At 38.9% G+C, this 15085-nt stretch overlaps 3 protein-coding genes across 3 annotated transcripts; 2 read left to right on the forward strand and 1 right to left on the reverse strand.

Annotated features, from left to right (window-relative positions):
• The first annotated feature begins 166 nt into the window (after positions 1-166).
• nostrin (nitric oxide synthase trafficking) lies at positions 167-6829 on the forward strand. Its single transcript, XM_051405055.1, has 16 exons — positions 167-272; positions 459-544; positions 639-722; positions 940-1002; positions 1106-1187; positions 1277-1339; positions 2394-2492; positions 2625-2750; positions 3786-3884; positions 3970-4095; positions 4599-4707; positions 4871-4959; positions 5136-5261; positions 5921-6170; positions 6263-6355; positions 6438-6829. Exons 1-16 carry the CDS (start codon positions 246-248, stop codon positions 6572-6574), a joined length of 1659 nt encoding a protein of 552 aa, XP_051261015.1. The 5' UTR covers positions 167-245; the 3' UTR covers positions 6575-6829.
• On the reverse strand, positions 6175-11686 carry spc25 (SPC25 component of NDC80 kinetochore complex). Its single transcript, XM_051405068.1, has 7 exons — positions 11575-11686; positions 10201-10372; positions 9521-9586; positions 9170-9316; positions 8942-9067; positions 8269-8367; positions 6175-7809 (listed from the first exon to the last, which is right to left on the reverse strand). Exons 2-7 carry the CDS (start codon positions 10349-10351, stop codon positions 7685-7687), a joined length of 714 nt encoding a protein of 237 aa, XP_051261028.1. The 5' UTR covers positions 10352-10372; positions 11575-11686; the 3' UTR covers positions 6175-7684.
• Positions 11678-14254, forward strand: LOC127366210 (glucose-6-phosphatase 2-like). Its single transcript, XM_051405062.1, has 5 exons — positions 11678-12708; positions 12786-12895; positions 12992-13109; positions 13194-13315; positions 13425-14254. The coding sequence occupies exons 1-5, from the start codon at positions 12491-12493 to the stop codon at positions 13934-13936; spliced, it is 1080 nt and encodes a 359-aa protein (XP_051261022.1). The 5' UTR covers positions 11678-12490; the 3' UTR covers positions 13937-14254.
• The last annotated feature ends 831 nt before the right edge of the window (positions 14255-15085 follow it).

Genomic DNA, 15085 nt, shown 5'->3' on the forward strand with positions numbered 1-15085 from the left:
ATAAGAGCATGAAGGGGTCTTTGTTTTGTGCTTATATCTTTTTCTTTCTTTATATCTGCTGCAGACTGACTTGCTCTCCTGCTTGAGTTTATATGTGTAGTTTCTTCTGCCCCCCCCCCAACTGGAATTTTCCTTTGTATCCTGACACACTGACAAAAGCACAGGTGATTTCCGCATGAGTGACTTTGGGAGGAGGGTGGTCAAAGTTCCCCGGTCCAAAGTCAACAAACAGCCACGGTCTTAAGATGAAGGATCCTATCAGCACCTGCTCTGTGAGTATTTCTTTAAACAAAGTCAGTTCAACGTGTACATTCGAAATGAACTGGAATAGAGATTTGAATGTGTTTTATTGTTACAGACAGATCTCACAGCTATCACAACAACTAGCTTTGTATGAGTTGATTCAGGCTGTCATTGCTCCGTGGCAAAGATCTCATGGAGCATTCTTTGTCTTTCAGTACAACCAACTCTATCAAAATGTAAAACGATTTTCAAAAGCAGGGGAGTACTTCTGCAAGGAACTTATGACCGTTTTTCAGCAAAGGTACACAGTCATGGCCTTCAGAGTGAATTATGATGACTACAGGAGTTACTGTTTGACTCACCTGTCTCTTGCTGCAACCCGTTTACTGTTTTAGGGCTGAACTGGAGCTCACTTATGCTAAAGGACTACAAAAACTTGCTGGCAAACTCATCAGGGCCTCCAAAGGAATGTCAAACAAGTAAGAGACACACTTGTGGTTTATAATTGGCTCCAGTCTTTTGTCTGTTTTGTGTTCAAAGTGACCTTCCTGGGGACTAACTGCCAAGTGGAGAACAGATATAATGGTATCATGGGAAATAACATGCGCATAGCAAGTTAGACGTGATCAAAACATAGGCAGGTACCAGGCTAATTAGCCCACAGCTCTAACCTTTTCATGCTGGCTCCCCACTCAGTTCCACCTACAGCGCCTGGTGTCATGTGTCAGATGAGATGTACTCAAGAGCAGACGCCCACAGGTAGTTCTCAACCTGAGTTCATGTCATAACTGTGCTCGTCCACTAATTAAACAACTGTAAGGGAGATTTGGAGTGAAATACGGTGTGGTTATTCTCATTTCAGATCACTAGGAAATGCTTTTCATCAAGAAGCAATTCCGGAAATACGACAAGTCTTAGATGAGCACACTAAGAGGAAGAGGCCTGTATGAATCAGATTCTTTATCTATGTTCAGTATATCTGTCTGTTCTAGCTTCCAGTCACAATCTCTAACATTTTTTTGTCCTTTAATAGCTTGACAGCACTATTGAAAGAACTGGAAAACTTGTTACTGTTAACTGGAGTGAGCAACTCAAGGTAAAGAATCTTTTCCAAAAATAAAAAGAGAACATCAAACACAGATATGAATCAGCTATAACAGAGCTGCCTTAGAGACAATTATTATTATCATGCTGATCCACAAATCCTTAATCCCTAAAGCTTGACTCCCTGTTAGGCTGTCATAAACTTTACTTAAGTGCCTAACGCATTAAAATTCATACATAATGCATTAAGTTTATATAAGCTTTAATAAAGCATTTTGATGTGTTAGGCTCACAATACTTAAACTTAATACTTAAATTCAAGGATTATAATAGTTTGTAGTCAGTATATCCATTTTACATGACAGGTTATAAAGTCTTATAAACATCTTGGTACTGTGATGAATTATGACTTCCCATAACCACAATCTTTGCTCCATAATGTTGACTTTATAACCTTTCGTGTAAAACAGGTAGATAAGTGACTGTGATGAATTTCTTTATAAGTATTATAAAAAAAAACATTCCGCTGTTGCTGCTACAAAACATCATATATAAGGTTTATAGCAACTTCTGTACTGAATTATGAATGTGTTATTATAATGCATTATGTAACTGTTTGAGACGAGGGATTCATAAGAAGCTTATTCCCAACAACTCCCTTTGTATTTACAGGAAGTCTGTGCAATATTTTAAAGTAGATACAAGGAACGTTCATTTTGTGTTGATTCTGTTAGCCCCTATGGACGAAGGCGTTAGTGTTTCTACCACCTCGTTTCATCTGATTATGATGGGACTCCGAGCCTGTGACAGGCATTACAGCGCTGAGAATAACCATATAGAAATAGCAAATCTTCTCACTAATGGTTTGTTTATGTAGGTCACAAAGAGACATCAGTATTACATTCATGCTGTTTCATAACCAGTTAATCTAAAAAAATAAAAACATAAACATTCATAAGATAAATGATTCAGCTGTATGTAGCCTGTGTCATTACACCAAATCAAATGTAAAATCTCCCCGTATAAAGTTGCTTTAAAGATAGATATTTACCTATATGATTTTGCTGTATCAATAATATGTTTATGTGGATTCTCTTCTACAACAGATAAAGAAGAAACTGATTGGACTGACAAGAGAGCATGAGGCTTTGTTCAACTTTGTTGAGAGCAACAAACAGATTTCCACAGAGAAAGAAAAGCAGAAGGTACAGTACATGACTACCAAACTATTTTTCACCACTAAATATATGTTTTCATCCTCTGTATCTGGACAATAGCTGTAAAAGCTGCCAAAATGTTCACTAAAGATTTTGTTTTTCCCCTGTTCTTGACTCCAGATGCTGAACAGGCTGACTAAGTCAGCAGAGATGCAGGCGCGGGTGGATGAGGAGTACTTTAAAATCAACATAGAGGGTCATCAGATGAGACTGAAGTGGGAAAACACACTGAAAAACTGCTACCAGGTGCGGGAAAAAAATTCTTTCCTACTTCTAATGGCACTTCCTCTTATCCCTAGTGGCTTTTTGTGAGTGAACAGGTAGGTTTAGTGTCTTGCTCAAGGACACCTCATTTGTGGTTGAGAGTTGAACCAGTGAGTTTTTGGTCTCAGAAAATTCTCTGCAAGCACTAAGTCAGTCTACCACCCAAGTACTCTGTTTGGAGCACCAAATTACCACAGTCCATCCAGGGTATTCTGCAACTGTGTTCATGCTGCGTTCTCTGAAATAGAGACATTTTTATCAGCGTGCAGGAAGGAATGGCAGCACAAGGGGGAAATGAGGAAAGAGCCTCACTCAAGGACACGAGGCAGCTGGCACAAACCCATGATCTTTTGGTTACTGTGCAATCTTTCCAGTCACTGTGACCTTGTTTTCCTTAGCGCTTTTATGTTAATTTCACCCCAGGTTTAGATGACAATCATGGAGGTGATATGTTCAGGTGTTACACAGAGGTGGGACCAAGTCATTGATTTGCAGGTCTTTGCACTCAGTCCTAAACTTTGAGTTTCAAGCCCTTAACAATTTATAACACGCTTTTCACCAAATGCAATCCCATTTTAACAATACAATGACCGCCATTAAACTATGTTTGGTATAATTTTCTTCAACTTTAATGTAATTCTATTTCTTCATGTTTCTCTCCTGCAACTGGATTAGATGTTGTCGATTTGGTTCAAACAAAGAAGTGGATTTGGGTAATCACACCAACTTTAGTTGGTTCAGGAAGTAAACAGAAATGAATTTCTTCGTGGCACTTTTGAAACAACATACTTTATAACCTCTGAGCTTGCAGGAAAGTATCAAGTATTTTCAAGCCAAAAGGCTCAAGTTCAAGTGAAGTCAAAAGTAATTTGTGTTAAAGTCCAAGTTGAGTCTAAAAGTCATCAAATGTTTGACTCGAGTCAGATTCGAGTCCAATGCATGACAAGGACAGGAGTCTGGATAGGAATTGAATATGCTGTACAGAAAGCCTCACAGTGCTACTTTGTGCTTTTTCAGATCATACAGGAGCTGGAGAAACAGCGAATCGAAGTCCTGTGCAACATTTTGAATAGACACAACCTCCACTTGTCCAGCTTTGGGCAGACCCTCCAACACGTAAGACATCCTGACCTGCATGCTGCTCACAACTATGTAACAAATCTCTTGATGGATGTTTATAACTTACTTCTGCCACTTCCAGGGCCAGAGACAGATAGAGCAGGCAGTCCAAAGGGTGGACATGGATAAAGACATACAAACCCTGGTGGAGGAAAACAGCATCACAGATGAAGACAGCAAAGCTGAGTTTCTGATGGCTGATTATTTTGTAAGTCTGCAATTTATTTTCACTCAGCCATTCAAAGACATACCCAGTCATCTCTCCAGGGGGCAATGGGAGTGTGCAAGCTGCAGATACAAAGATGTATTTGTCAGTTTGTGACAGGGTCTGACATGAAGGCAGTTTTTTTTAAGTGTGCTCTATTTTATATTTAGTTTTAAAAAAAAAAAACATTTTGTTGTGGAAAGTTGCTTGTCTGAGAGACAAAAAGAAAGTTTAAATGATGTAGTTGTCTGTTTATACGCAGGTCTCCATTGAAATATGATAGTAATCTCAATGCGATTTTCCTGATTTAATAAAAAGGTTATATATTGTATATGAATGTGCAACGTGCAATAGTGAGAACAGCATGTTTGTATAATGTCCTGGAAAAACTCACTCTGAATAGGGAGCAAGAAAGACCTTGTAGCTTTGGTACATAAAGCATTAATGGTATATTTTAACCAAGACCATCACAGTTACTGATGTTATCCGTGTTCTGCATGCATCAGGAGGAAGACAGCAAATCACTGATGGGCAAAGACCGAAGAAAAGAGGCCATCCAACTCAAACTCCAGCGTCTGGAGGACAGCATTGTAAAAACGAAGAAAGACCATGAAGGCGAGTTCAGTACACTATTCATGAAATAATGCATTAAAGTTACACTGTATAATCTGTTGTAGGCGGATAATGCATCTTTCAGTATGATTCAGCTATTCATGATGGACAGTACTACTTAAGGTCATTCGTTTTGTTTATGTCACCTTCGACATTCTTGTTGCAGGAGTTGAAAAACTGATGAAAATGTACTCTGAAAATCCATCTTTTTCAAACCAAAAGAACCTTGAGGAAACCGAACAGCAGCTGGATGAGGTAAACAGCGCACTGTGTGTGTGTGTGTGTGTGTGTGTGTGTGTGTGTGTGTGTGTGTGTGCGTGTGTGTGTGTGTGTGTATATATATGTATATATAGAGGGGCTGGATGTTTACTTCAAACTGATCATAAATTTGATTTGCTAAGTGTTCACTTATGTCATCTTGTTGCCTGTAGACTACTCTAAAACTGGATCTCCTCGAGGCCACGCACTACAAACTCTCTGCATCGCTGTCTGAATTAGAAGGGAAACCAAAGTCCTTTCACCGATTTAAAGACAGCATTGTGAAATGGAAAGATAAGGTAAGTCTACGGGTATTGTCTTCGGGACCTGAGGTATGTTTTGGAGTAGTGGTAGCCGACTGAGTTTATAATAGTAATGTCGCTGGTGTGAATGCCCAAAACGAGTAGGAAATGCATTAAAAGTAGACCCATTGATGGTCAAAATGGGTTCTTATGTACAACAGTAACAGCCACACTTTACGGAGTTAGATTTAATTTGCTAATTTTGTCCTGGTTATGCCCCCACACACCCTTTTTCTCCCTCCTCTTTCTTTCCTGTTTTCTTACAGTGTAATGAAAAGGTTACTGGGTCTCCTAACCTCTTTTTATTTATTCATTAATTTATTTAATTTCTCTGATAACTTGGATTGTCTCAACATGTTAATGCACATCTTTGTGACTATACATACTTTTTTCTCTGTCTTTAAAAAAAAAAAGGGAAAAAAATGCACTAAAATTAAAAACACTAAATTAAAAAAGTAGAACCATTGTAACCAAAGTGGGATACTGAACTGGTTATATTGGACTAATGGTGTAAGAGGTAGACCGTTTTAAAACAGGACCATGTCAAAAAGTACCTGCTGATTATGAAACTACCTTTTATTTTAGATATTTATATGTTTCTGTTGTGTGGTTATGAATCGCAGTTATAGGATATTATGATTTTTTTTCTGCGTAAGGACTGTGAGCACAGCGTTGTTCAACTGACTCGTCCAGTCAAACTGAGGAGGACCCCATTCAGATCCCGACAGTCACTGAGAGCATCCATCATTTACAAGGGGCCTGCTCTGTTTGTGACAGAACAGTCTGCGGAGGCTTTACCAATCGACCAGGTCACTTCCACAGCTGCAGCACATGAAACTGTAGCTGCAGAGTGTGACAGCACAGTTAACGGAGCCCTGCCTCACACCGATGATGACAAAGAACAAGGTAATACATCAATACAAAAGATTTATTTCTATTCATCACATTTGGAAAGTCACTGTGAAATTAAAGCAATGGAAAATATCACCACTGAACAGGTCAAATAAAACCAGAGTTGAGCTGTATTGGAAAATGCAAGGCCCTGTACAGTTTCACACCTGAACAAGAGGATGAGTTGAATTTGAAAGAAGGTAAGTGACAAATAAAGTGCATATGATCTGAAAACAGGGGAGGTTTATCTTATCTAAAAATGACTGGATTGTTGTTTCACAGGAGATCTTTTAGACATCTACGAAAAGGAAGAGAATGGTTGGTGGTTTGGTGAACTTAATGGGAAGACAGGCCATTTCCCATCAACCTACGTTGAAGAGCTGCCTCTGTTAAGCAAAGTCAAGTCATCTGATGCCTGACTGACTCATAAACAATATATAAATCCAAATATAAATGTCTCCCGGAATGAAAGAGATTAATGTCTGCAGTTCCAAGAAAATAAAATAAAACACAAATCCTGTTTGTACAGACTAATGATGTTCAGTGCTTTAAAATGGTTAATAAAAACAAAAGCATTTAATGATACATGTTCCTCTGCTAACAGTTCAATACCTTTTTGTGATATTTTGTAATTCTGTTAGGATTTAAATACTATATGCGATTTTTTTTAAAAACCCAAATTATTTGTTTCATTATTTATGCCACATAGAGTACAGAATATAGGGAGTATTTAATAAATATGTATTTTGATAGATTAATGTGATGACATAAGTCCAGGAAATTGTATACTGTACAGGGTGTCTGCGGGTCTTAAAAAGTCTCAAATCCAATAATCTGAATTTTAGGCCTTAAAATGTCTTAAATATGAAACTGACAGGTCTAAATAAATTAATTTAACGTTAGTTGTATAAAGTTACATTTTTCATTCCCACTATTAAATGTGTTTTGAGAAAAATATGTAATGGTGGAACCAATGCAGAATTTCCTTCATACATTTGTACCATTATGGAGTTAATTTGCATTCATAGTGGTCTTAAAAAGTCCTAAATTTAACCTGTTGAAACCTGCAGAAACCCTGTGTATACCCAAACGGAGTAAGTACATGAGAAAATAAATGAAAACTGTATACATCTTCTCTTATTTACCTTTACTTTTGAAGAGCAACTTCTACAGTAAACTAGTGGATTGTTCAGGGTTTAGAGAGACAGTGAAGCCCCGCCACCACATTCACCAGAACACCTGTTCTCTCAAGGACAAACTCCAGGTTTTGAAACACGGCCAAATACACAGTTTCATTAAACTGTAGCAGGACCTTGGGCATACAATTAACAGCAGTGTTTATTTAGCTAAAAGTCCCAATTTTTGAATACGGCCTTTTACTAACCGGCCACAAACGTGTATTTTAAAATCATGACAAGGCAGCTGATGTTTACAAACCTGCACTGAAGATACAGACTGAAAGCTCCCTGCTGACATTAGTCCACATTACAGCAAGAACTTCTTCTTTTAATCTGCCGTTCCATCAAATCTTAGCGGCGTGCCTGAGAGATAAACTCCTTCCTGATGTTTGCAAGGAATGCTGGTAAGTTATTGGTCTCCTGAAGCCGGCTTTCCAAGACTGGCAAACACTCGAGCATGGGGTCACTCGACACAACTGTAGAAAAATTGAAGATTTACATTATAGAGGCCGTTTACAGTGGTTGTTGCAGGATAAGGCTGGTGATATTTCATATTTTCATTACTATAACTATAAAGCATATAAAAAGACCAAAACCAGCAGTGCATTATGCGGTCTCTATAATTTTTGACCTTCCTACCCTGTCCCACTAAAAACATGTTTGTCATAAATATAGTTTCATATTTAAATAAGGCTAAATACTTTGCCAAAACATCTGGGCACAGCAGTTTGAAGCAAATGTTCAAACAGAAGTAAATACTGCAACAACAATTGAATCTACAGCAGAGAAGACTAACCTATATGACAATGCAGGATCAGTTCATTGATTTTTGTCTTTTTATTTTATTATTTGTTACAGGAAGAAAAATATGCAATATTGTCAGCCTTGTCTTTTAAATGTATACACAGTATATTATTAGTCTTCTTATAACTTACTCTGGTATGATCCATCTTCTTTAATCCCCATTGTGACGACGTAGGCGCTGTCCTGATCCAAAGGGTTGATATTCCGGAAAACAAACTGCAACTTTTCACCTGTTTGAACAAACATATTCTGTAATTTCTGAACTAATATTTACTTCAACTTCAGAGGACAGTCAGGGCTTTACTTGAGACAAGCTACGATAACTGTTGTGCGTTTCACAAAAGACGCAGCTGTGTTTTTGATGTACGGTTTTCTCCCCCTTTTCCCCCCCCAATCTGGTATAGTCAACTCTCCTGCTCTTGCTACCACTACTGATCTGATGTGCAAAACCCTCTACGCCCCTCGGGAAAACAACTATTTCTCATTAAACTGGTATTTGTTTGTTGGTTTTGGGGTCCTTAGTGAGTGTACACCATGTGACTAGACAGCTAGTTATTTCTAAACCTGTGATTGTAGTGCGAGGGAGGAATTAAAAGCATCGAAAGAGGGCAACCCCATCAGGATACAAACATATTTCTCATTTAACCGAGAGGCCACAAGCTTCACACAAGTAGAACATCCTCTGAACAAATCCCCAAATACCCCATATTAATTGATATTAATGTATAAAAACAAAACAGTGATAGAAACAGGATTCAAGAAAGATACAGAATATGGAAATGTCCATGTTTGTGTTTGGCATACCGTTAGCCGATTGTGTTTTGCTGAGAATTGTTCGTATCTCCATCCCCAAATGATCCTGAAAGACAAGTCTGGCTTTCTGCAGATTCCTCAGTCTGTCTTTGTTTGCTTTATTTTGAGACTCGATTACTGAAAAGAAAAACAAGTACGGATGTCAATTACCAAAACAACCATATGCAAATTATGTTCTGTGTTCTACACCATTCATTTCATCTTCAAATATCAACTTACACTCTTTTCTCTTGACTTGTTCTTCTTTAAGTTTCTCTATCTTCTGGATAATGTCGTCTTTCTGCATCTCCTTCTGCTCAATCTCAGATATCATGTCAGTAATGGCATGCCGTTTCTCTTTCAATGATGCACTTTTCTGTTCCAAGTCTGAGGGACAAACATTGCATCAGTTCTGGTATACTTTCACACAGAAGAATATTATTTAGCACATGAAAACTATTCATTGGTGCAGGACCAGTAACAAGAACTTCAATTTTACAATCAGTTTTGTAAACACACAGCTACAACCGAGTGTGTGGCACACGTGTATATCATAGATGTGATATTTTGTGGCTTATTGCATAAACTCACCTCTTTTGAATGCCTGTATCGTCTCAAACAGCATCTCATCGTCCTTACATTTCTTTAAACATGTATCTGCCCCAAAAAGGAAAAAACAACATCAACTCTCTCATACTAAAATAGGAATGACACTGTTGGCCCTAACATATACTCAGTGTCATAAAATACTTCAAAACCAAAGCAACAGAACTCTATGACCACTTATTTTATTTTGTTATGTTAAATTAGAAACCAAGACACTACTCATATTGGGAATGTAAGAATGACATTTAAATATAATAGTTATTCTTAACTCAAAGAAATAGAACACCCTGTCCTCATTGGCACAGTGGTCTGTTACTTCATTACCTCTTTTTTTAAATAAAAGTACTGTGTTTTACAGTGATTAATAGGGTTGTCTGCATTCCCCTGTGTACTGTGAATACCAATTCAGTTGTAAAAACAAAAAACTCTGCACAGCCTCTCTTGTGGCTTAAAAACTACCTGCAATAGAGCCATGTGCATGTAAAAGCTTTTAACCTAACTATGCTCCACATGGGCTACAGCCATTCAAGACAGAGGTTTAGGCAGCTTTTTTTGCAATGTGGATGTTTAAATTAACTGAGATTGTTATAATTGTTTTTTTTGTATATGTGTATGGTAACAACTTTTGAGATGCCAATAAACAAGAAATAGTATCTCAAACATACCGAGTGCGGACTTCACAAACTGTCTGTGGGACTGGCATAACTCTGTAGTGGCATCAGTTATCTCCCCATATGCTTTGAGCTGTTTGTTGTGGATCTCCTCCATTGCACTGGTGAACCTGTCACTCACATTCGGGTCAGTAATGGATGTCATGATGTTCAGGTGTCAGACAATCTGCAATAAAACAACAGACAGGACAATGCCCAATGCTTATTGATTAGAGATTGTAGCTGTTAATATCATCGTTTGTTTAAAGTCAGGATGGAAAATTTCCTTCAGAATCATAATGACTTTTATTTTAAGAAACAAAAAGCAAAGGACCCAGCCAGAGTGTAATGCCCCGAAGATGAAGCAGCCCACTTACTGTAAAATACTACTGTTATGTTCAGACAAGGGCACCTATTGTGTCCCACCCACCGTCACACATATAAACCTACACGACTGTATGGTTGTCATTTATAATAATAATTTATAAGTGTATATATGAATGACCGAGAATTAATTAAAACAAAAAAGGTGTTCATTTAACTAGCTATAGTTACCTTACCTAATAACATAATCTACCTTTCTAACTTTTACACACACACACACACACACACACACAATGACGATATGTTGTGATACAAATGAAAGCTCCAGGGGAAAAGAATATAGTAAGATGACCTTTAGATGAGATTGTTTTGTTCGAGGTAAAGAAATCAAATAGTATTATGTGTGGCATTTTAACCGCAACTGAGATGTCGAGTCGACAGATCCATCTCCTTGACAACCGAGTTGACAGCTCAGACACAGTAGCCTAGTGATGAACTTTGACTTTTGACTGTTTTGTCAAAGTTTCTTAAAAACATCAGCGTCATCAACTTCCGTGACGAGCGTTAACGTCACCAGTGTGGTTGTCAGTACCAGAAAACAGCCGCGCGACAATGACTGAGGCAGGTTCGCGTTAATTATCGTCATTTTAAACCACTAACCGTATTTTGATTTAAAACTAGAACCATACCAACAGCCTCATTGTGTGACCTCATCACTGCGTACGTTAACGTTACTCCGTTCGAACTGACCAGTAACGTTAACGTGCTTCGTTCGAACTGACGAGTAACGTTAACGTGCTTCGTTCGAACTGACGAGTAACGTTAACGTGCTTCGTTCGAATGGAGTACGTTGACGTGTGGAACGGTGTGGAACATTCCCGAGTAACCGTTAATAGCCAAACGGTTCGAGCGGTTAGCATAATCGTATAAGCCCAGCAGGCAGCATTAGGTTAGTTAGCAGGTTAACGCTAACGGTAGCTAACCCAGAAGAACTACAACAATTAATAAACCAACCGAGTCGTTTATAAACTGATTAGCTCGTTTAAATGTAGATGAAACACTCACTTGTTTTAATGAACGGTCGTCGATGGTCTCTTTTGTGATTAAACGCAACGTCTTGCTCCTGAACCAGTCGTTATTTTCAAAAATCCGCGGTCTGCATACAGGAGGCGGGGACTGAACACCGGAAATTACGTTTTATTTGTTTTTCCTCCGCTCACAATTCAGATAATTACCGCTGTTTACATCTCAGGAGAGCTGTGTGTCCCGTAACTGAAAACGTGCCTACTATTTGATTGCGTTGTTTTTTTCAATAAACATTAAAATGCGGCCATGAGCGCCTTGAGCTTCCCAGTCTTTATTGCGGTTTTATACCACCTTGTGGTGAATCTGAGGAGGTTCAAGTGCGCCCAAACTACCTAAGTTAACATTAACATCAAATTTCTAAAAAAAAAAATGACTGCAAATTTTGTATATGCAAGTCCTCTTAAAAATAAGACTGTTAAAATGTAAAGAAAACATGTTGATGAAAGAGTCCCTGGATATAAACCCAACTGTGGATGCCAGATGGACTGTGTTTTTCAGATACAGTACATTTTGTTGCTACGTTCGCTGAGAATGAGAATATTAATGAGGCTGAAGGGATCCAAGGGGTTACTTGGGTCGCTCTCTCTTTTAGTGTGTACAATGGCTAATATGTAACAACTGTAAAAGCAATGGTGTGTAAAAACAAATGATGACTACACAGTCAGGGTGTTTGTCTTAAAATGCTGAGCCCTCATGACTTGGGAACACATTATTTTATTCTTTGTGGGTTCAATCTGAAGAGCTTGCAGTCGTTGCCATGGCTCTGTTGAATGATTTATGATGCCAGGTTGAGATATAAAGCTATCTTAGGTGCGGACCGGGGGGCTTCATGGTCCTTTGACTGGTGCTGAAGAAGGAGCTGTTGAGACTCTGGCGCACAGAAAGGAAACTTCAGATGGATTTAGTCTACAGCAGAGGTGTGCTGGTTATACAGCACCTCCAGAACAACTACAGGGAACACCACGACTTCCTCAACTTTATGTCAACTGTGGGAGACCCTCGTAATATTTTCTCCATTTATTTCCCCCTCTGGTTCCATCTCAGTCATAACGTGGGCAAAAAGATGATCTGGGTGGCTGTTTTTGGAGACTGGCTCAATCTCATTTTCAAATGGTAAACCAACTGTTAGATTAAAAGTGTCATCTTTCAGATCATTTTGTGTTTGTATAGACTTTAATCTTGTGTTTCAGGATTCTGTTTGGGCAGCGACCTTACTGGTGGGTGCAGGAAACTCCCTTCTACCACAACGACTCATTCCCACTTTTGGAGCAATTTCACAACACATGTGAAACGGGGCCGGGTCAGCTTGATACATTTTAGATTATTATTACAAATACCATTAAAAGTAACAATATCTAGCAATGTCAAACACTTTCTTTGATGTTTCTTCATGCAGGAAGTCCATCTGGTCACGCCATGGGCTCATCATGTGTGTGGTATGTGATGATCACCTCTGCTCTCAACTTCACCAGGACTTCCTCCTCCACTGTCACCTCTGTGCAGAGTTTCCAAAGGTGGGCAGTTATTTTGTACCATTATAGTTACATCGGTGGTTTCTTCATCAGTGGTCATGTCTAAATATATCTGTCCTTTTGCAGGTTTCGTCTTCTGAGGTCTTGCCTGTGGATGGCTTTTTGGGTCATTCAGATAAGCGTCTGCGTCTCCAGGGTTTTTATTGCGACACATTTCCCACATCAGGTTGTCCTCGGCCTTTTAGCTGGTGAGTTTCTTCCTTCCTGTCACAGATTTTCCTGAGCTTGTTCTATGTTTTTATACCTTAGTTGTTCATGTTGTAATGAATCCGTCTGTTTTTTTCCTACAATGTGTAGGTATGCTGGTTGCCGAGGCGTTTGATCACATTCCCTCAGTCTACAATGCAAGCTTGAAAGTGTACCTCCAGACCAACGTTTTTCTTTTCTCTTTTGCTATTTGCTTTTATCTGATCTTCAAATCAACAGATATTGATCCTCTGTGGTCAGTTGCTAAAGCCAAGAAGTGGTGCGCTAACCCAGATTGGATCCATCTCGACACCACACCTTTTGCCGGTCTGGTGAGAAACCTGGGAGCCTTGTTTGGTCTGGGCTTGGCGGTGAACTCTCGGATGTTCATTCAGAGCTGCAAGGGGAAGAACGGCTACAAAGCCAGATTCAAACTCATGTGCGTGGCAGCAACTCTCACATCTCTGCAACTGTATGACTTGGTTAAAATTCCCACTCACACTGAGGTTCTGTTTTATTTTTTATCATTCTGTAAGAGCGCTTCAGTTCCTCTCGGTGTCGTGGCTGTTATCCCATACTGTGTTCATCTGCTGATCGGACATGAGGACAGGAAGCTTGCTTAGATTGTGGAGGAAGTGTGAAGTTTTGTAACAATCTTATGTTAGACATTTAAGATATCAGATGGGTTATGTCCTGTCCCACCACCCATCAGACTGTCATTTACAGTTATTGCACATAAGCACTGAAACTGCAATATACAAAGTTACACTACAAATTGGTTAGAAGTAAATCTGTTTGTCTGACTTGAAGCCTATCTGAGTTTTTGTCCTTTCTTAGTTTTGTTTGTTTTCATTGTACAGTATAACCCACTGCATGAGTGTACATGTGAAGCATTAATGATGTGATATGAAAGATTGCTGTAAATAAATTGTTAATATCAATTTGGAACTCATAGTTTTCTTACTAAAAAGCTCATTTTGGACACTTTTGCCTAAAGTGTAGACCTAGATTTTCCCTACAAATACACACCGAGAGCAATGTACGGTTCACTGTCTCTCTCAAGGACAACACAGTCATACGCCACCTTTAAAATATCTTTAATCTCCATCATTCAGTCTTAACAATCAATACCTTACATCTACCATCTGCCCAGCACATAAGTGAGAAACACCAAATGAGGATATTTATATAACTGTATCTTATTAAAATATGTATTGCTGCTTAGTTAAAAAAATAAGTTCAACTTTTAGATCAGCATTCAGATCATTTTAATATGTATGTAAACAGGGTCAATCCCCATGACAACAGCTCACAAACATGTCTGACTTTGCTATAAACTCCCTTCTTTTTCCATGACCCACTAAATCAATCAGGGTTTCTCTCCTGCTGCAGCCTTGTACGAACTGTGAGTGGATCCACTTTACGTATAACTTACTCTATATGAACTACATAATCTATTATGGGTCACTTAGTTTCTTCAGGCACATTCAGATATTAATCAGCCAAAATGTAATGAGGTAGAACAGAGTCTGTGATGTAACTTGATTAGGCAGATTAGTTAAACTCCCCCAGCAGAACCCATTTCCACCTCTTGTCTGTGGTTGCTTAGCATCCAGTGGCACCTGAGGCCTGGCACTAAATGATGTAACTGTCCTAAGTGCGTAGGCTTCTTGCTAAGCCAAGCTTGAAGAAGCATCTGTGTGTCTGGGTACTTTATTAGGACTTCGTGCTGAAGGCGAAACGGCATGGCCGCTCAGCAGCCTGCCCTTTAT

This window comes from Dicentrarchus labrax, unplaced genomic scaffold, assembly GCF_905237075.1.
Source record: "Dicentrarchus labrax unplaced genomic scaffold, dlabrax2021, whole genome shotgun sequence".
Lineage (NCBI taxonomy): Eukaryota > Metazoa > Chordata > Actinopteri > Moronidae > Dicentrarchus > Dicentrarchus labrax.

Coding starts and splice junctions, on each gene's coding strand:
- nostrin (XM_051405055.1), top strand. CDS start 246: ATGAAGGATCCTATCAGCACCTGCTCT. Junction 4,096..4,598: donor TTCTGATGGCTGATTATTTT/GTAAGTCTGCAA, acceptor TGCATGCATCAG/GAGGAAGACAGCAAATCACT. Junction 4,708..4,870: donor AACGAAGAAAGACCATGAAG/GCGAGTTCAGTA, acceptor TTCTTGTTGCAG/GAGTTGAAAAACTGATGAAA.
- spc25 (XM_051405068.1), bottom strand. CDS start 10,351: ATGACATCCATTACTGACCCGAATGTGAGTGACAGGTTCACCAGTGCA. Junction 8,368..8,941: donor CAAAACACAATCGGCTAACG/GTATGCCAAACA, acceptor TTGTTCAAACAG/GTGAAAAGTTGCAGTTTGTT. Junction 7,810..8,268: donor AGAAGATGGATCATACCAGA/GTAAGTTATAAG, acceptor ATTTTTCTACAG/TTGTGTCGAGTGACCCCATG.
- LOC127366210 (XM_051405062.1), top strand. CDS start 12,491: ATGGATTTAGTCTACAGCAGAGGTGTGCTGGTTATACAGCACCTCCAG. Junction 12,709..12,785: donor CTCAATCTCATTTTCAAATG/GTAAACCAACTG, acceptor CTTGTGTTTCAG/GATTCTGTTTGGGCAGCGAC. Junction 13,316..13,424: donor TGTCCTCGGCCTTTTAGCTG/GTGAGTTTCTTC, acceptor TACAATGTGTAG/GTATGCTGGTTGCCGAGGCG.